The sequence below is a fragment of the Mytilus californianus genome, unplaced genomic scaffold, assembly GCF_021869535.1.
Source record: "Mytilus californianus isolate M0D057914Y unplaced genomic scaffold, xbMytCali1.0.p SCAF_1, whole genome shotgun sequence".
NCBI classification, from domain to species: Eukaryota; Metazoa; Mollusca; class Bivalvia; order Mytilida; family Mytilidae; genus Mytilus; species Mytilus californianus.
Window position 1 is genome coordinate 41,160,766 of NW_026262581.1, and position 22,209 is coordinate 41,182,974.

Here is a 22,209-nt window from a genome sequence, read left to right on the forward strand (position 1 = left end):
ATGTTACTTTGGAATTTCAACCAAAGATGAAGAACTGGATCTTCCATCATTGTATTTGATACCTACACTACATAAGTGTCCTTACAAACAACGGTATATTGCTGGGTCTTCCAAGTGCTCCATGAAACCTCATTCTAAATTATTAACACCAATTTTATAAGCAATCAAAGCCCGGCTTCAAAGTTATTGTGAAACTACCTATTCTAGAGGTGGCATGAATCAGATGTGGATGCTAAAAAATTCCAAAGATCTTTCAGAGTACATACAATCTAAGACTCTTTCATCTTGCAATAGTATTGAAACATTTGACTTTTCTACACTTTACACAAATGTACAATTGTTCCCCATTCCAAACTAAAAGACAAATTGAAAGAGTTGGTTCTGCCCTGTTTCATAAAAAAGAATGGCCAACGTAGATACAAGTATCTTGTCTTAGGGAGAGATAAATCCTACTTGGTAAAAAATCACTCTGATTCAAACAAAAAATTCTCTGAAACTGACATTATCAAGATGCTTGATTTCTTGATTGACAACATATTTGTTACATTTGGAGGACATTTTTTTCAACAAACAATCAGCATTCCTATGGTAACTGATAACCAACTGTGCCCCTCTTCTTGCCCACTTGTTTCTTTATTCATATGAGGCTGACTTCATACAGGAACTTCTTAGGAAGAAAGAAAAGAAGTTAGTAGTAGCCTTTAACTTTACTTTCCGCTATATAGATGATGTTCTCTCACTAAATAATTCAAAATTTGGTTAGTAGTAGCCTTTAACTTTACTTTCTGCTATATAGATGATGTTTTCTCACTAAATAATTCAAAATTTGGTGACTATGTTGAACACATCGATCCCATCGAACTTGAGATAAAGGATACAACAGATACAGTTAAGTCTGCCTCATATCTTGACTTACATCTAGAAATTGACAATGAGGGTCGTTTCAAAACAAAACTTTACTACAAAAGAGATGATTTCAGCATCCCAATTGTGAACTTTACATTTCTATGTAGCAACATTCCAGCAGCGCCTGCATACAGATTATATATCTCCCAGTTGATACGATATTCCAGGGCTTGTATTTCCTACATGATTTCCTTGATAGAGGGTTGCTGCTCACAAGGAAGCTATTAAACCAAGAGTTCCAAGTGGTGAAGTTAAAATCATCCCTTCGTAAATTTTTGGTTGACTGTTATGGAATATCCGTTTCACAGATGATAGTGGAGATGTTCCTAATATCGTAACTACAATCCTGTCCCCTTTTCCTGAATGTGACCTACCGAATTTGACTTATTACCGGGTTTGTACTAACACGAGCAACACGACGGGTGCCACATGTGGAGCAAGATCTACTTACCCTTCCATAACACCTGAGATCACCCCCAGTTTTTAGTGGGGTTCATGTTGCTCAGTCTTGTCTTTAGTTTTCTATGTTGTGTTTTGTGTACTATTGTTTGTCTGTTGGTCTTTTTCTTTTTTAGCCGTGGCGTTGTCAGTTTATTTTTGACTTATGAGTTTAATGTCCCTTTTGTATCTTTCGCCTCTTTTTCATTACAATAGAATCTGTAAACAGAACTACTTTTGATATATAAAGTAAGTTGTACATTTTAGTGTTTTGCCTTCATTAATTGAGTCTTTTAAAGTTGTTACTGCCCTTGATAATGAAATGTATTAAGAATAAATGATGTATTAGAGCATTTAAAGCTATTAAATGGTTTTACATGTAATTGTCAAATCCATCTAGATTAAAGATGACAAGAAGCGTGGGTACAGGAATTTAAATAATGTCGTGATTTGAAAATTATATTATATCTGCTTTTATCTATGAATAAATTTATTTAGTACCACTGACTGTAGTAATAATATCCTTGATGTCTTTGGGTTTTGCTATCTGCCACCCTACACAAATATTAAAATACACCCACAAGGGATTATAAAAAAAGATTTTTAAGGCCACTGATTTTTAAAATTTGAATATAGAATTTATGACTAAAAAACTTTTTATTTCAAGTTTAAAAATAGTTTTTAAATTCAAAATCCAGGTACTGGTGAGGTGTGAGATAAATTTAAAAAAAAATAGATATTTCAAGAGTATGTTTGGGGCAAGGGAATTTTTTGCAGACAGCTAGAATATTCATTTTCACTTGTTGCCTGTCAGTCTTATTTATTTTGTGCGGATCTGCTGCTTGAAAGTGCTTTTTGTACTCAATTATTTTATACATTTGTTGGACAGAACATTCATTTTCTTTCTGTCTAGGGTAAAGTTAAAAAAAAAGAGAGGCGAAAGATACCAAAGGGACATTCAAACTCATAAGTTGAACTAATAAACTGACAACGCCATGGCTAAAAAAGAAAAAGACAAACAGACAAACAATAGTACACAAAACACAACATAGAAAACTAAAGACTGAGCAACATGTGAGCTATTGCCTATATTAAGTGAGCTATTGCCTATATTAAGTGAGCTATTGCCTATATTAAGTGAGCTATTGTCATCTTTTGCATCCTTCATTTTTAGTTGTTGTCCACGTTCCAACTCATTGTCATAAACTTTTTAAAATATCTTCCCTTCTGAAACCACTGGACAAGTCAAGAATGATCCTTTTGAGTATCTAGTTTTAAGGTCTGTATTTTTTGTTCCTGTCAATCAGCAACCCTATGGCTAATAATAAAACATAGGAGAAAAATCCATTGATTGTCTATACTGGTATTCTTAAAAACCATAATTATAGATCAAAAAATCCAACAGAGGCAAAAATACTCTGAAAGTCAATATCTACTGACTTCCTATTTCCACCAAAATTATTAGCTGACTAATAATAGAAAAATAATCTTTATTTTAAAGAGAGTTAGGTCAGTTAGTACAACCACTATTATCCTTGAGGCCCTCACACTTTATCACACTAATTTACATAACCAAGATAACATAATAAATTATACAGAAAAAAATGTGAATATAAAATACATTCATTTATTAATTCCTGGATTATCCAGTTAAAATTTAAAACAATTTGTTTTGAAAGTATTAATATTTGACATGTGTCTTAGTGCTTCTGGAAGTTTATTCCATAACAGTTCCTTATAGCAGTCATTGCCTTTAAATGACGTTTATTTACTATTTTATGCCCCTGCTGCAGCAAAGTGTAACCCTTGTCCGTCCATCCAATTTTTGTTTCCGCACACTTACGTAAGTTTGCCTCATGCATGTTTTATCAAACTCATACACAATGCCAAAATCTAAACTCACAGACCGAGTTCGAATTTGGGCAGTGAGTCACTTACTGTTTTAGAGTTATGTCCCTTTACAACTTTGAAAATTGCAAATTTTTTCATTTCCGCACTCTAACTTAAGTTTGCCTCATGCAAATTTTATGAAACTCATACACAATGCTTAGAACCAAAACTTGCATACAGAGTTCGAACTTGGGCAGTGAGTCATTTACTGTTCTAGAGTTATGCCCTTTTTAACTTGGAAAATTGCAATGCTTGAGTGGGGGCATTTGTGTTCACAGACACATTCTTCTTTTATATAATGATGAGACAATTTATATTTTTACCATCTATCAAGGGATGCTAAGGCTGTAATTGTTTCATAGAATTTAAAAAACTAAAACTTTACTATTTTTTAGTCTAATTTTATGGGTAGGGTACATTATCTGGTTTAACCTCATTATACAGCTTATAGAGAAAAAAAAACATTGTACCAATCTGAATACAGTGAACAGTGTTCCCATTGACACTTCCAATATTGATTTTGTAATACATGTAATTTATGCTTGTCAGGAACTTTTAAAATAATGCAGCAGTATTTGTTATGTAGCTGCAAGTTCATCTGTGCAATTTCTTTACGGTCTGTTTCACTTGTTCAAGGTCTAATGCCTATTTAATTATTATTTATGACATGACAAGCTTTGTGGAATTGAAAGTTTTCAAACATTATGTAATCCATTTTAGGTATGTTGTTAAATAACAACTATTAGGTGCATCCCACACAGTCACTTCAGAAGAAGTGACAGTATAAGAAATGCTTCCATTTGGAGCTTCTGAAGGGAAGTCATGTAGATGTATTAAATGGACTGAAATGCAATATTGTTGCAACTTACATGAATTAAATTGAGATTGGCTAGGTTATTTTTTGAAAAAAACAAGATGAAATGGTTTTTTTTTTTCAGATATTTTGTTAGAATTTAAGTGCTTCTGTTCAGTTGCCATTTAAACAACCTTAAATTATGTCTACTAGTTATTATAATTACTCATGACAAATTAAAAATGATTATACCCCATGCAACAAAGATGTCTAGAGTATAATGTCTATGTCCCTTCCATCAGTCTGTCAGTCCATCTGTGCTGTAACCAATTACCTTTTATTTAGGGGGCGTGAGATATGCGAGCTGGATGCTCACTTAAAGCATAGATAAAATTGAGAATGGAAATGGGGAATGTGTCAAAGAGACAACAACCCGACCATAGAGCAGTAGAAAGGAGCAAAGACTGGCGTCCAGAATATGAACCAGCACACAATAAACTGAATTATGTGAATATGATAAAACTGTTCGGCTAAAGACGTCAAACACTGTACCCTGTTATTTATCTAATAATACAATAGACAAAGAAAAAATAAACACATTAATTAATTTTATATGATGTTACAAACCTTGTAGGAGATAACAGTCACGATGTTATGTGGTCTGCCTTTTATGTCTCTTTAATTTGTATTAGGTAATCCATGGTTTAGAGGTGCACTCGATTATGTTATAATGTTATATTATTTATTACTAGTATTACATTCTAGAAAGATGTTCTTTTTCATTCATTGTCATATAATAGAATAATAAGTATTATTATGCATGTACTACTTTTTCTGGTAATACAGTGCACTTTTTTCAGCCTCCCGCTTCCCGGACAGTTGGTTTTAAATGTAAACAGGAATCCCCAGTTTGCATCCTGGGCAACTGAGGAAAATGTAAACAGGAAATTTTTTGGAATAAACAAGTATCTATTTAAAAAAAAAAAAAAAAAAGACGTCAAACACTATCCGTCATAAATTACCCGAAAAATAAAATAAAAGATAGGGCATATCAGGGTAGCGACTGACGTCTGACTAAATAGAAGAATGGGGCTGAATGTTGAAATACTACTTTTTGTCGAGCCTGCGACTTTTGTCGCAGAAAGCTCGACATAGGGATAGTGATCCAGTGGCGGCGTTAGCTAACTTCTTAAAAGCTTTATATTTTAGGAGCTAGAAGACCTGGATGCTTCATACTTTGTATATAGATGCCTTATGTTATGAGGTTTCCGTCTGTCATATGTCCATTGTCCTTGACCTCATTTTCATGGTTCAGTGACTACTTGAAAAAAAAGTCAACATTTTTTGTAATGTTAATTTCTTTCTTATTATGAGTAATAGGATAACTATATTTAGTATGTGAGTACCTTGCAAGGTCCTCATGCCCGTCAGACAATTTTCATTTGACCTCGACCTCATTTCATGGATCAGTGAACCAGGTTAAGTTTTCGTGGTCAAGTCCATATATCAGATACTATAAGCAGTAGGTCTACTATATTTAGTATATGGAATGATTGTAAGGTGTACATGTCCAACTGGTAGGTGTCATCTGACCTTGACCTCATTTTCATGGTTCAGTGGTCAAAGTTAAGTTTTTGAGTTTTGGTCTTTTTTTCTAATACTATATGCAATAGGTCAACTATAAATGGTGTATGGAAATATTTTATGATGTACATGTCAGTCTCACAGGTTTTATTTGACCTTGACCTCATTTTCACGGTTCATTTCTCAGTGTTAGATTTTTGTGTTTTGGTCTGTTTTTCTTCAACTATAAGCAATGGATAAACTATATTTGTTGTATGGAAGGATTGTAAGGTGTATATGTCTGTCTGGCAGGTATCATCTGACCTTGACCTCCTTTTCATGGTTCATTGGTTAATGTTAAGTTTTCATGGTTAAGTTTGTTTCTTAGATACTATAAGCAATAGGTCAACTATATTTAATGCCTAAATTGATTGTAAGGTGTACATGTCTGTTTGGCATGGTTCATCTGACCTTGACCTCATTTTCATGGTTCATTGGTCAATGTTAAGTTTTCTTGTTTAAGACTGTTTCTTAGGAACAATAAGCAATAGGTCAACTATGTTTGGTTTATTGAATGATTGTAAGGTGTACATGTATTTCTCGTTTGGTTTATCTGACCTTGACCTCATTTTCTTGGATCATGTTAAGTTTATGTGTTACTTGTAGTAAAGCTTTGTATTTAGGACTATCAACATAAAATCAATGGTTAGTAAAGAAGGCGAGACATTTCAGCGTGTGCACTCTTGTTGATAAATATTCCTAAAGTAATGAAAATAGAGAAGTTCTAGCTCGGACACACACTCCATAATCTAGTTATTCTAGTATATTATAAGAGCATAAACCTGAAGGACGGGGAGGCACTCTACTGTCTCCACATGGCACTAAAGACAAACTCTGTAAAAAATAAAATTGAGAATGGAAATGAGGAATGTGTCAAAGACACATCTATGCTTAAAGTTTCTTTAATTTCATTTACATTTTTGTTTGGAAAGAAAATGAAAGACTGTATTTATAATAATAAATTAAAAGCATGTCACAGCCTTTTCTTTTCATTAAATCAGATCCAAATCTGAAATTGTCTGACAGAAATGTTTTCTTGTCAAGCTTTATTAGATTATCATTGTGCAATGTTGTTTACCAGTTCATACTTAAATATCAGTGAAAGTAAAATTAACTTTAGCCATGTTAGTTGGGTTAGTTTTCAACATTTCTTATCAATTTTTCAGAATTCAACATTATTCCAGATTCAAATAATTCCTTGTTTTAACCTTATTTTCATGGTTCAGTGATCAATGCCAAGTTTTCAGAAGGATTCAGTAAATCATTTACATAGTTATTGTATTAACACTGTGTATCATCGCCACCGGAAATTGGGTACTAACGAAGCGGAGAGAAATGAAAAAAAAAGTAAACAAGGTAAGAATTCATTCAATTAAAAGCATTTCTACTGATTTGACTAGGATACCGCTTAAGAAATGATTTTCTGATATATAATTCTTTAAATTATTAGGCCGATAAGTACAAAATTATAACAAGATTTTGTGTTAAACTCCTAAACTTGCCACTTAGTACCCGAAAATTTTGAGGTCGATCGTCCTTTGACGTCCCATTGGCAAGATATTCAAGTTTTTCATTCTTTTTTCCAGACACGTTTTTAGATTATGATAATGTGACATCATATTTACTGAGATTTGCTGTCATAAAGAAGTTTTTTAAAGAATATTGATCAAAACATTGTTTGTTTATTGTACGGCGAATTGCAGAACGTTGTACGGCGAATTGCAAAATAACAACTTTTGTCTGTACGGCGTCTTGAAATACATTGTAATTTAAAGATGAAATTAATCACTGTTTAGATAATATCAAGTGACGATATTTTGTCCATATCAAAGCTTTACCGGCTTCCAAATATACAAAATAAACTACATATTAAATATTATAAAATATATGCCGTTAATTTCGTTCAGAAGTCGTCGTTGCTTACCTCTATTCGACTTTGTGTTTTTAAAGACAAAAAGGTTTTTTTCAACCATATTATCCTAAATACATTCATATATCGTTATACTACTAACGACTGTTGTGTTATTTGTTGTCAGGGTGAAATTTTGTAAGTTCAATAAAAAAAAACGACCATTCATCTTTCCTTGGTGCTGGAAAGAATGTTTTTTTTTTAATATAAACAGTGGAGATGTGGTATGATTGCAAATAAGATAACTATTCACCATGGTCAAATAAAGTGTATGTAAGCAATTATATGCTATCATACGACCTTCAACAACGAAAACTCGTACCTTATAGTCGGCTATAAAAAGCTCCGACATGAAAAATGTGGAAGGATTCAACAAGAAAACTAACGGCCTATAACTCATAACCAAACAATGTACGAAAAACAACAAATACGATAGAGATGAACCAAAGACAACCACATAACTACAGGCTCGTGACTTCGGACAGACACTTTAAGAATGTGCTGGGTAAAATACATTGTTTATTTTTATAATTTTTGAAACTAATAACTTGTTAAAAGAAAAGTGAAGAAAATACCTTTTTTTCATTGAAAATTAGGAGAAATAAATCATGAATTGTGTTTCGAATTATTTTTTCTTGTTTCTTATCGAAAATAAGATTGTATTTTTTTTAGTTTAAGTAAATTCAATCAATCTTTTTATTTTAAAGGAAAAAAGGGGTATATTCGTCCGAATTCTCATTGTAGTACATTTTCATGTTTACTATGTATAATATTTCTCAGTAAATTTTAATGTGATATTGTGCCAATAAAAGTTATATAATTAATACAAGTAAGACTTGCATTTGCTTTAAATGATATACATGTAGCAGCACATGATTATTTGTTTTCAAACACACCTTCTCTGTTTTGAACTTATACATGTATGGATCTCAGCCTATCTGTTTGGTTGAATATAAATGTGAAGTCAGTGTTTCAAATTCAACAGTTAGCCTTATTTGTGTGTGTGTGTGTAAATAATCTCATCTTTAGATAGATGCTAAAATTAAAATCATTTTTCTTAATAAGAAGAAAAAAGTGAACTAAAGCACGCCTGAATGTAAAAAGGTGTACTCGACTTATTATTTCACGATAAGAATTTACCGATTTCGGTATTTTAACAAAACTGTTTACGAGGGCAAATAAATAAAAGAACGCTATCAAATCAACATTTAAGTTTTCGTGGATTTTTCCAAAATAATTTATGAGTATGCATCATCAGGAATTAAAAAAATATTTTAACCTAACCTTATTAGATGTTATTTGATTATATTTCTTTAACTTACAAGTCAAAGATGCTAGCTTTTGTGTATTGTATTAATAAGTATATAGCATTAAAATGACAACCAAAAAAAAACTTCATACAAGGTCATCTTTATTCTCAAGTAGAAAGTTTATATAAATAGTATATGCCGTAGCCACAGCAAGATTTGTATCCCTTGTATCGGGTTCTTCTTTCATTCTTTCCAAAAATGATTAATATAAGGTTAATATTTTTAAAAACAAACAGTGTTAGCTACCGAACTTGTTCATTTCTAGAAAATTAATGTTCTTTATTCTAATCATGAACAAATGTCAGACAGCAACCTACGACAGCCGCTATATTACATGTTCCTGGCCAGTGACAGACACATATAACGTCAGGGGAATAAAACAGGTCAATGAAACAGTGAAATGCTTTTCCGAAAGTTGAAACATTTGCCAGCTTTTGTATATGCCGTATTCATATAGTATACATCGGGTATGTAAAAGATGTAATAGGACTGTGTTCAAGTCTTATATTGTGTATACATCTTAAATGCTGTCAAGCGAATTGTATTTTTATCAAATGCATAATTAGATATTTGAACTTAATACTTTATTTTTCTTTAAAAAGACGGCAAATGAATATTTTAAAAACAGCAAGTTGCCATACAGTTGAAAACAAGTTGCCATACAGTAAATTTGTCAACACGAGCAAGTTGCCGTACCCTAGACTTTATCTGTTATGGTCTATATTCTTTCAAAAACATCTTTTTGACAACAAATTTCAGTAAATATGATGCCACACTATAATAATCTAAAAGTATGTCTGGAAAAATAATAAAAAAAAGTTGAATATCTTGCCAAAAGGGCGACAAAGGACGATCGACCTCGAAATTTTCGGGTACTAAGTTGCAAGTTTTGGAGTATAACACAAAATCTTGTCTTAATTTTGTACTTATCGGCCTAATAATTTAAAGAATTATATATCAGAAAATCATTTCTTAAGCGGTACCCTAGTCAAATCAGTAGAAATGCTTTTAATTGAATGAATTCTTACCTTGTTTACTTTTTTTTTCATTTCTCTCCGCTTCGTTAGTACCCAATTTCCGGTGGCGATGATACACAGTGATTAAAGTAGTTATTCAAACTAATAGTTGATACATTTATTAATTCATTATATATTATGTATACATGCAAATCTTGATGGTTTCACTTGCTTTTAACCACATTTTCATGGTTCTGTGATTAACATTCATTGTTCATCTCATCAAGCTCAGCTACAACAAAAGTTACAGAAAGTGAATTTCATGGTGTCAGTGCCCCACACTTACAATAATATTTATATCTTATCAACGAGGTCAAATTTTGTATGTATGACATGTTAACAAGTCATTTAATTTATATTTGGAAGGTCTTGTTAACATTGACTTATCATCAGATTAAGGGATTAAGTTAGAGTTGAAAGGCAATGCAAATTTTGCTATCATTTTGTTCATCATCTTTCAATGTCTTCAAACATCTTTTTCTCAATACACTTCTGGATCAATCTTGGGCTCTAGTTTTCCAAATATTTTATCACCTTAAAGACTAACTGGACATGCAAATTAGTAAAACCATAGTCTTAATTTTTATCAGTGCAGTTTAGGGAGCAATTTATGGTACCAATTTGTTTTTCTTTTATTTTGTTACAGATGTTATAGATGACCTCGATCTTAGTCCTGAAGAAGCACATGGTGTACCTATAGATGATGATGAGATAGCTCCACACAGAATTAACTTAATCAACTGGGATCCTGTAAGGAAAATATGTCATATATGTTAAGATTTATACTCTTAATTATACCTTGCAATGATCTAAAAATGTACTGTTATGTTGAGGGAGAGAAAGCATCATCTATATCTTCTGTCTTATTGCATATTTGTAATCTTTTTTTTTTCATCTAAAAATATCTTTATTGATATTAATCCTACAATTATAATTTTCATGGAAACTTGTCTGAAAAAATAATGGGCAAATATATATGTTTTGTTTGTCATATCTGGTTTTCACCTATCTTAGAAATGTTTTCAAAGAAGAAAATACTTGTAAAACTTTCCTTACTTATCTTATGTAGTTTACAAAATTTGTCAATACATGGTTCAAATGCAGGAAAATAGTCTACTCTGTTGGATAGTTGTCTCATTGGCAATCATTGTAAAAATAAGGAGATGTGGTATGATTGCCAATGAGACAACTATCCACCAAGGTTCAAATGAAGTTAATGTAAGCAATTATAGGCAACTATACCGCCTTCAACAATGAGAAAAACCCATACCGTATGGTCTGCTATAAAAGGCCCTGACATGAAAAATATGATACAATTCAATTGAGAAAACTAACGGCCTAATTTATAATAAACCAATTTACGAAAAACAGATATGACAGACATGAACCAACGACAACCACTGAACTACAGGCTCCTGACTTGGTATAGGCACATAAAGAATGTGGCAGGGTTAAACATGTTTGTGAGCGCTCAATCTTCCCCCTAACCTGGGACAGTGGTGTAACAGTACAACATAAGAACAAACTATAAAAATCAATTGAAAAAAGCTTAACTCATCAGATAGATACAAATAGAAATACATCTAATAAAAATACAGAGTGGACGTGGACGGTTAATTGTACATCCCAAAAACGAAAAGACACTAAGTACAGATCTAAGAGTACTCGCAGTTACTGACAGCTAGTTCAAAGCCAATAACAACTAATGAAAAAAATCATGTATCTAAGACTAAAATATCAATCAGTTCACATCCAACATCCAATGTCTCCTGATTTTATATTATAGAGTACTTTCAAATTGTGAGGTTTCCCTTACATTTCTTATGGCACAATGCTTGTTATTATGTCATAATAAGAACCTGTTGTTCAATGACATCATTACACAATTGACCTCTGGTGGTCAATGGGTGTAACTCATTCATGAAAAATAACTTGAGATTGGTCTTTTCAGCTTACATTTATAGTGATGTATTGTTTACTTCATTCTATTAAGACCGTATGATTACCCTCCTTGTGTATTAAGAATAGGTATTGCCTTAGTCTGAAATGGATGGATGGATGGCTGTTTAACAGTGGCAAATTAAATGCTTATTGAGGATGAGTCTTAAATAGAGCTGTTAATGAAATAACTATATGATACTGATGTCAGTAAGCAACAATTAGGAAGACATTGTAAGGTTATTATGTTTTGGTTTACTTTACAGACAAAGCTTCTGAATGTATTGTACACAGTGAAACTAGAGAAAGATGTAAGTAGATTTTGCAGGTTGAAACTAACCTTTTCAATTTGTTTTAGGCATGTTAATAAGTTTTGCATGGAAATTTGTCAAGACAGGAGCCCCAACCATATTTGTTTTTCAAAGTAAATGGATTACATGATACAAAGTTATTTCAGATGCACCATAGAGGTTACCTTGAGAAGCCCCCCCCCCCCCCCCCCCCCCCCCCCCAAAAAAAAAAAGAAAAAAAGGTAAGATATGTGTATAAGACAATGACGCTTTATCTTAAAAGAATTATATGTGAAAAAGCTACTACTTACACCTAAATGACACTCTAAAGACCAAGCCTATTTTGATAAAACCTAGGTTGTGGGGATAAAGATGTTTTAAAAACCAGTTTTTGTTATACACATGCATGTACATGTATAAACAAATTTACACCAAGATGTCGTTTAAATGAAATTGGATACCCTGCATTTATCATGCTTTTCAATAACATATGATCAAACCGCTGAAAGAAATTATTGAAAACTATCATTCTGCATTGACAATAATATCTTGGTGTGATTTGTTACACTCATTCGGGCTAACGCCCTCAAGGTGTATCTAATACTAGAAGTTTGTGTTAAAATATCACTAATATACCACAATGGAGGCCTATGATATGGACGAATTTGTGTAAAGTATCTAGTTACTAGCAGGTAACTTGTTGAAATACTTTATAGAGAAACTGTAGGCATAAAATATCATACATTTACTACATAGAGGTAGCTGTTTATGGTAACCTTGGTGATCAGATAAACATTTTGGATAAGGAGCATTTCACATTAATGATAAACTTCCTCAATGAAATTGCTCATTTTTATGCCCCACCTACGATAGTAGAGGGGCATTATGTTTTTCAGTCTGTGCGTCCGTTCATCCGTCCGTCCGTTCGTCCGTCTGTCCCACTTCAGGTTAAAGTTTGTGGTCAAGGTAGTTTTTGATGAAGTTGAAGTGCAATCAACTTGTAACTTAGTACACATGTTCCCTATGATATGATCTTTCTAATTTTAATGCCAAATTAGAGTTTTGACCCCAATTTCACGGTCCACTGAACATAGAAAATGATAGTGCGAGTGGGGCAAACGTGTACTAAGGACACATTCTTGTTTAGCATTTGTCAGAGTGGATCATATTGGTTCCTTAGACATATAACTTATTATGCCAGGTCAAAAATATTTTTTGTGTGAATTTCTTGTATAGAGTATGTCTTTCTGACATATGGTCTTACCTTATTTTCATGCTTCAGCGGTCAGGTCAACTTTTTTTTATTAAACATTGTTTCTCAATAAATATGCATGACAGGTCAGCAAATTTGTATATGGATTATGTTAGACAAAAATATAGTGACTGTGTTTGACATGTCACATGACATTGATCTATCATTTATTAACTAGTGGTCAGAAATTTTTTTAAAGAATTTTACAATGATATATGAAATTAACAATTATACAAAAACAACTGAGGACCACTTATAGGTTTTTTGTCAAAAGTAGTATTTTTTATCTATTCTGTCTGCTATGAAAATATTGAAATCAATAAACTTATCTGAAGTATATCATTATAGTCTACAGAAGATATATCACACCAGTTTGTCAATATGGAAGGGTTGATGGAAAAGTTGCCAATGAACAAGAAAAAAGCCACACTTTTAAAAACATGGAAAAGAAGATTTTTCAGAGCTAAAGATGGATGGTTGCATTATTATGAGGTTTATTTTTGCATTAATTTAATCATTTATCTATTATTTGTTGTCAGTCATTCATTGACATAAACAATTTCTTTTCTGACATTGTGTCAGACAGAGGGTGTCTTGCCATTGAATCATAGGATCAGTTGGTCAGGATATCTTTATAGTAACAAGCTGTAAACAATTGTGTCTTTACAAAGTTTGGTCTCAGGATTATAAATATTTTAAAACTTTTTTCACATCTCATAGGACAATAATAAGGACAATCAAGTTGATACTACTAATAATCTGATTTTATTTTAGTGAGCATGCAGTAGGTAGATATCAAAATGAACTCAAACAAAATAAATCAATATAAAGTACCGTGTTTCAACTTAGTTAGAAATATTTCAACTCGTGCAGAATTTTGAGTCAACTGAGTCTGAGACAAAGAGAGTCAGCTGACTGTTTATTGTTTTAACCCGAACAGAACTAAGAAATATGAAAGTAAAATTAAGTATGCATATATAAGTAATTGTAAAAGATTTTTTTAAGGTTGCTGAATTTGGAAATTATTTTAAAGATATGTTTGATTTTTTTCTCAGGGCCTTTTAGAGGATCAGGTATTATTGCTTGGATGTAAACTATTTTATTTTTGTACCTTTATTTGTTACTATAGTTGTTTATATTTGAACCTGTTAAAAATGTTATATATATATTTAAAAGTAAAGCTTGTCTTTACTGAACTATTTCAAGACTGAAAATTTGGGATAGATTGATTAAATCGCTAGATGAAATTCACTGTATGTCTCGATACAAGAGTTCAGTTTAGACAGGTTTTTGGTTGATGCAGGGGTTAGCTTAGACAGGTCTCACTGTACTTTATATCTAGTATGTGATGAGTTATGCATTCTGTATAATTGTATTGCATTAATGTACCAATGTTTATGCTTTATGGGCAGTATGTTGTTAATGATGAATGAATTGAAAATTTATTTTTATTATTGCTATCGAATAATCATTCCATACTTATTTTGCACAATCTGGCCTGCAGTAGTTAACCCCCTGAATTGCAAATAAATCACAGCATGAGTCCATCAGATGCACTAATTGTTTTGATTATGAGGACACTTTTTATATAAATCACAGATACTTGAAATAAAAATGTAAATTTTCCTTTTAGCATACAGCACCAGAAATTCATATCTTTAATTTTTAAACACACCAATTACTATCCAGATCCATGAAGTTCCTCAGATAAACAGCAAACTTTTCTCTTCAAAACACAGTAATGATTTCAAATATCTTTGAAATCTTTTTGATGTGGTTAGAATTGTCAGAAATACTTATGTAATTCAGTGATATTTGGTAGTAAGTTGCATAAGCATTTATGCACTTACTTTAAAAGGGCAGCCATTTCCTATGAAATGATAACTTCCCATCAAAGTAGATGTTTATATGGATAAGGCTGTTCTATGTTGTATCAGTGTCATGTTGTAAGCTTGTTCTTATTTCTGCTGCATGATCTTGCAAAGCACTTTGATACCTATAGATGAAATGAAACAATAGTAAATAAAAATTTTTAGTTTAAGGTATGTCATAATTCCATGTTTAATTTTACCTGGAAAATATAAGGTCAAGTAGATCATTGAAGCCTAAAGATGAAACTGCACATGTTAAGAGTTTCCTTTAAAAAAATAGTGGGTATCTTCAAATGAAATTTTATTCTAGACAACATGTAAAATTGTAAAAAATAAGATCAAAGATATTTGTATGGAACTGTCAAAGGGGAACAATTCTAATTTAAATTAACTTAAAAGACTGGTATCTTCAATTATGTTTTTAAAAGTGACTGTTTTCACAATTTACTTTTGGATTTTCTTAAGCATTAATAGTATAAATGATTGGAGAGGAAAGAAATTGAATTAATGTATGTTAGAAAACATTCCTCTACAATATACAAAGAAATTACCAGATGTAAAATGGAAATCAGTTTGCTGCATTTTTAATGTCCCGGCTGTGGCGGAGGGGGCATCAAGTGTTACCCTTGCCCATCCGTACCTACATCCAAAATTTAGTTTCCGTTCTCTAACTTGAGTTTGCCTCAACCAAATGTTATGAAACCTATACACAATGCTTATTACCACAAAACAGAGTTCAAGTTTGAAATTGAGTGCCGTCAATTTTACCGTTCTTGAGTTATGCCCCTTAAAAACGTTATACGCAAGCGTAGGCATCATCTGTGTCCCATGGACACATTCTCCATTTATTGGGTCTATTGTTGTTTTCTTGTAAATTGTTTTCATTTAAAGGATTTTTAATTCACCAATTTTGAAAAGCATGGTTCTAGCTATAACATTTAATTATTACCAGAAGCTCTTGCAGTTTTTACCTATCATGTTGGGATGTTCATTTAAGGCAATATTTTTGGTAGGACAAAAACAATCGCTAATAACATTTTATATTTCCTCTTTCAACAACATACATATAAGTCAATTAAAATTATATGGAAGTAAAAATATATAAATAGCTTATAATTTGACTATGTAAACCAATCATTGCCTTATTTCTACGTTATTTTGAAGCCGCAGTCTGAGTCATAAAGTTTAGAAATATTTAAAAGTTTTTGGATGAAGTCTTTCTGTTGAGATTGATTGTACAGGAGTGTATTTTTCACTAGCTAGTTACCTTGTAAATTTGTTGTTGTCCATTGGCTGTGCTTTCATTATGTTTTTGTTGTTATGTTCATTTTATATTATTTTGATTCATGTATGTTGTAGGTATTGTATTTTAGATTTTTTTTTTTTTTTTTAGCCAGTTTTTGTTTCTTGTAGTAATTTTATGGTGATTTGTTGTTTTGATTAAAAAAAAGAAATACTAATAACATCCTAAACAGCTTCCTTAAGTAATAATTTGCTTATAATTAGATAAATAAATTAAAAAAACGATAGGAATTATGATGATTGAACAGGCAACAAAAGTTTAAATTTTTTAAGGTGCAAATTAGTTTTTGGTTAAAACTTGATGATGACCTGAGGAATCAAATTTGTATTTTCAGTAGTTCATATTAGGAACAAATGTAAAAATGTTTCTTTTGCAGATTTAAATTGAGGTGCATTTTGCTCTAGACATTTATTAGAATCATTTATTAGAATCAGTTATTGTTTTGTCAGGAAAGGATTGAAAAGGAAGTACATGTATATGTTGGTTTGCAATGTTTTCATTATTTTTTTTTTTACAATTTTTTATTTATGTATAATAGATGTTTTAATTTGTTTTTAGACAAGCAATAGAGACAAACCCAGTGATAGTGTACAGCTGATGGGAGGGAAGATAGAAGATCTTGGAAACAGAGTTTTAGGTGTAGATGATGGGGTAAGTTATTAGGGTACAAAGTATGGAGATCATGAAAACTGTGACAGTAAGTTTAAATATATTGTTGGAATCAACCCCAATGGTTGACCAGGTCAAGTCAAACCAAAGACTTGAAAATCAGTATTTTCCCATAATCACATGGCATTGAGATGAAAAAGCAAAGAAGAGTCAGCTCAAAGTCAGTGAAGGATGACATATCTTCCTCCAGACTTTACTATGTGAACTGAGATGTTAAAAATCTGGCTCAGCGTGTATGTCTCGAACAAAACAAGGTTCATATTCATGTCCCACCAGCTTTCCCATCCTAAGATCTATGTACTATTTGCCTCTGGACTAATCAAATCCATTCAAATGTTAGACTGGAATATAGAAATATGGTAAAGCAGTAAATACAATACTGAGAGAGCTATTTAATGTAGTGGGATGTTTATATATATGCAACCAGTTGTAATGGAGACATTAAATCTGATGTCTCTTGTAGGGAGATTGCCACACTGCATGTTGAAGAACTCATACAAAAGTGGTAATTATTGATGTAAAATAATGCATTTTTAAGGAAGTAAAAAATGCCTTAGTCATAACATGATTATCCTAGTATAAACCTGGAAATAATCTTGAAGTCTTACTACACCAATAAGAATTTACCTGGAATTTACTAGAACACTAAGATATATTGGGAACCGTTACTGCAAAAGGATATTCATGCATTTTTAAAAGCTAATGATTATATATTTGATACTAAAACCTTTCTTTTTTATAAAAAGTAATAAGTATGAACATATTTTGTAGAGAGGGCGTTTCCTGATGGTACGATGTCCTACAGAAAAAGAATATGGACAGTGGAAGTTAGCACTTGAATCTCAGACTGTTAATAATGTCACTTATGTTAGACCAGTTATGTCTTCTCCACCACATCCAGAGAAGGTGAAGTAACTCTTGATATACTGTGGTTCATTCATTTTTAGGATTTTTGAATTCATTACAAACTTTCATATCCTATTTCAAAATGATGCTATTTTTTACCTTCTTTTGAATTAAACACTTTAATTCTAATATGACCCTCTTCTTTCTTTTTGTAAAGAAAGCCATGTTCTAATTCCAATAAAATGTGGTGGGAGGTTGTGGGTTCCAACACCAGCTGGGTCAAATCAAAGACTTGAAAACTGATATTTGCTGCTTCTCCACTAAGCATGCAATATTTAAGAGAAGGAGCAAAGACTGGTAGGCTCGAGTCATCATAATATGTCTGGGTAAGGTGACATGTCTTTTTGTGGGCTGTTACCTTGTGAACTAGAATGTTAAACATTCGGCTCATCGTGTTGGTCTAGTGCAAAGCAGGGTTTATATCCATATCAAATTATCATGTCGTCGTCCTGAATATGCATTTATTTTGCCACTGGACAATAAAACAGCCATCCATCCATCCATCCATTCAATAAAATATGGAATGCAGGTGCATGACATCACAATTAAAATTGCAATGCCAGTTGTATATTGAGATCTAATTGGATATTTCTGTTGGTGTCCTTGCTAGGAAATCAAATTCAATCATTTTTAAAGTAAGACTGCATGTCTTTGTACTCTTTTATTAGTAAAATGGTTTTTTTCTAGATTGTTTTTTCTTAATCAAATCAAAATGGCTGTTTTTCAAACTTGTCTTAAAGGTCCACTTTGAAGTACAGAAGTTTTGAATTTTCCTTTTACAATTGGAATAATTCTCTCATGTCATGCTCAATGATCATTTAACATGGTTAGGCATTATATTTGGCTATTGTTCATTGTACAGATACTGACCACCCATGTTAAAATGAATATTGAGATGAAAGACATTGTTTTAGAATTCTACTATTAAAGTCATGTGAAACGAGTGTCTTGTAATTTTAATGTTATCTAAATTATTGAACTAATGCATGCATATATACTAAACTAAGTCCTGTATACACGTTTTTTTTATTATATTTATTACGAATCTATAATGTATTATCGACAAATAATATTTCATTCAGTGATTGTTGATCGCAAGGTAATTAATTTTGAGTTAGTAGCCGAAGTTTACCCGATTGTGACATTGATAAAAAATCAACACAGAGCACGTATCGTGTAGTCATCTGATCACTTAAAAAATTATCTGCATGTCAAGCAGTGCTTTGATCTCTTTAAAAATTATCAAACACTATATGTCAGGCAGTACTTTGATCTCTTTAAAATGTATCAAACACTAGATGTCAAGCAGTACTTTTTATACGATCGCAAAAAATTTTTGTAGTGGTATATTGGTATCACGTCGTCATCATCGTCGTCGTCCTGAACACTTGGTTTCCGAACAATAACTTTAGTACTAGTAAATAGAAATCTATGAAATTTAAACACAAGGTTCATAACCACAAAAGGAAGGTTGGGATTGATTTTGGGGGTTATGGTCCTAACAGTTCAGGAATTAGGGGCCAAAAAAGGGGCCCAAATAAGCGTTTTTCTAGTTTTCAGACAATAACTTGTGGAACAGTGTATGGATCTCTCTGAAATTGTACAACAAGTTTCCATACCACAAAGGGATGGTAAGGATTGGCTTTGGGGGGTAATGGCTCAAACAGTTTAGGAATTAGGGGCAAAAAAGGGGGAAAAACAAGGGTTTCCTTGTTAATGGACAATCACTTTTAAGTACAATGTTAAATTTGGATTACCTCCCTTACACTGCTTTAAAATTATGTATAAAGAAATTTTGTATTGTCTTGAGGTGATTAGCTGTCAATTTATTTTTAGAAGTTACTAATAAAACAGCATAGTGATTGTTCAAAAGCAAAAAATTGAATATAAATTCAAGTCATATAACCAATTCTAAGTTCTTTGACTACAGTTATTCTGTGTCAGAAACCTATTATGTGTCAAACATTTAATTTCAATCCAAATTCAAACCTGTATCAAGCACGAATATTGTGTCCATTTTTGCCCCAATTGTTCAGGGTTTGGACCTCTGCAGTCGTCGTATCCAGCTGCGCTTGGCGAAGCAATTTATTGCTATTTGTTTGCTAGTTCTAGTATGAAATATTTTTTAGCTGTTTCAGCTGTTTCTAGAAACATCAAATACTGTGATTTAAATACATATAATATTATTATAGTGTATATCAAAGGGTTCAGTGGTAATAAAATTTTATAATCAGAATTGGTTATTCTTTTGTTTGGGTTTTTTTTTCATTAGAGTTACCTCCCTTACAAACTTACTTTGTTTGATTTCAACTAAAATTTAATTTTTGGGTTTTCAGCTCACCATCACTAGCTTATGCCATCACTTGGTGTCCGTTATCGTCCCTCGTCGTCGTCGTCTGTCGTCTGTCGTTGTAAACTATTTCAAAAATCTTCTCCTCTGAAACTACTGGGCCAAATACCTTCAAACTTTAAATAAATGTTCCTTAGGGTATCTAGTTTATAAATTGTATCCGAAGTTTTGATCCTTCCACAAACATGGCTGCCATGGCTAAAAATAGAAAATAGGGGTCAAATGCAGTTTTTGGCTTATATCTCAAAAACTAAAGCTTTTAGAGCAAATCTGACATGGGGTAAAATTGTTCAATTGGTCAAGATCTTTCAGCTCTGAAATTTTCAGACGAATCGAACAACCCATTGTTGGGTTGCTGCCACCGAATTGGTAGTTTTAACAAAATTTTGCAGTTTTTTGTTATTATTTTGAATATTATTATAGATATATATAAACTGTAAGCAGCAATAATGTTCAGCAAAGTAATATCTACAAAAAAGTTAATATGACCATAATTGTCTATTGACCCCTTAAGGAGTTATTGCCCTTTAAAGACAATTTTACACAATTTGTTCATCAAGTATGCTAACATTTAAAAATCTTCTCCTCTGAAATTACTGGGCCAATTACCTTCAAACTTTAACTAAATGTTCCTTAGGGTATCTTGTTTATAAATTTTATCCGAAGTTTGTATCCATTGACAAACATGGCCACCATGGCTAAAATTAGAACATAAGGGTCAAATGCAGTTTTTGGCTTATATCTCAAAAACTAAAGCTTTAGAGCAAATCTGACATGGGGTAAAATTGTTCAATTGGTCAAGATCTATCAGCTCTGAAATTTTCGGACGAATCTAACAACCCATTGTTGGGTTGCTGCCACCGAATTGGTAGTTTTAACAAAATTTTGCAGTTTTTTGTTATTATTTTGAATATTATTATAGATATATATAAACTGTAAGCAGCAATAATGTTCAGCAAAGTAAGATCTACAAAAAAGTTAAAATGACCATAATTGTCAATTGACCCCTTAAGGAGTTATTGCCCTTTAAAGACAATTTTACACAATTTGTTCATCAAGTTTGCTAACATTTGAAAATCTTCTCTGAAATACAGGTGAGCGATTCAGGCTCTTGAGAGCCTCTTGTTTACCATGTTGTTAAATTTTAGATATCAGACCATTCTAGGTAAATTAAATGTCCCATTTCAAATTTTTAAGATCTTTGACCACATTTATTTTGTGTCAGAAACCTGTATTATGTCAAAAAGTTTGATCACAATCCAAATTCAGACAGTATCAAGCTTGAATATTGTGTCCAAACTTGCCCCAACTGTTCAGGGTTCGACCTCTGTGGTTGTATCAGGCTGCGCTCATTGAAGCATTTTATATTGCTTTAAAATGTAGCAATGGAAACTTAAAAATTGATTTGAAATATAATGGAGGTTAAATGACTATTTTTAAGTATAAAGACAGGTAATTTTATGAAAACCTTGTATTTTATGACTTAATGGCTTTAAATGAGATGCTTTGGACAGATATATAGATTCTTTAAATATGTCATTTTATTACATTAAAGTAGATTTACCCCAGGAATTACACATGAATTAATTGTTGAAATATTATTTTTCAGAAAGTAATAATTATAGACATAGGAAGTGGGGGGATACGTGCCGGTATAATGGGTGCTCAGCGTAAGTATCTCATATAAACATAGGAAGTGGAGGGATACGTGCTGGTGTAATGGGTGCTCAGCGTAAGTATCTAAT

At 32.0% G+C, this 22,209-nt stretch overlaps 1 protein-coding gene across 4 annotated transcripts in view; it reads left to right on the plus strand.

Moving 5' to 3' along the window:
• LOC127701559 (extracellular matrix-binding protein ebh-like) overlaps positions 1 to 22,209 on the plus strand; it is a 64,316-nt gene that overhangs the window by 12,967 nt on the left and 29,140 nt on the right. For 2 of the 4 annotated variants that reach the window (XM_052205502.1, XM_052205510.1), the window contains exons 2-8: positions 10,532 to 10,635; positions 12,090 to 12,134; positions 13,714 to 13,857; positions 14,421 to 14,438; positions 17,098 to 17,190; positions 17,980 to 18,114; positions 22,074 to 22,134. In XM_052205502.1, the coding sequence (XP_052061462.1) occupies positions 10,532 to 10,635; positions 12,090 to 12,134; positions 13,714 to 13,857; positions 14,421 to 14,438; positions 17,098 to 17,190; positions 17,980 to 18,114; positions 22,074 to 22,134 (600 nt within the window). The remainder of the gene's footprint in view (positions 1 to 10,531; positions 10,636 to 12,089; positions 12,135 to 13,713; positions 13,858 to 14,420; positions 14,439 to 17,097; positions 17,191 to 17,979; positions 18,115 to 22,073; positions 22,135 to 22,209) is intronic. The other 2 variants (XM_052205520.1, XM_052205529.1) reach the window with 1 other exon arrangement.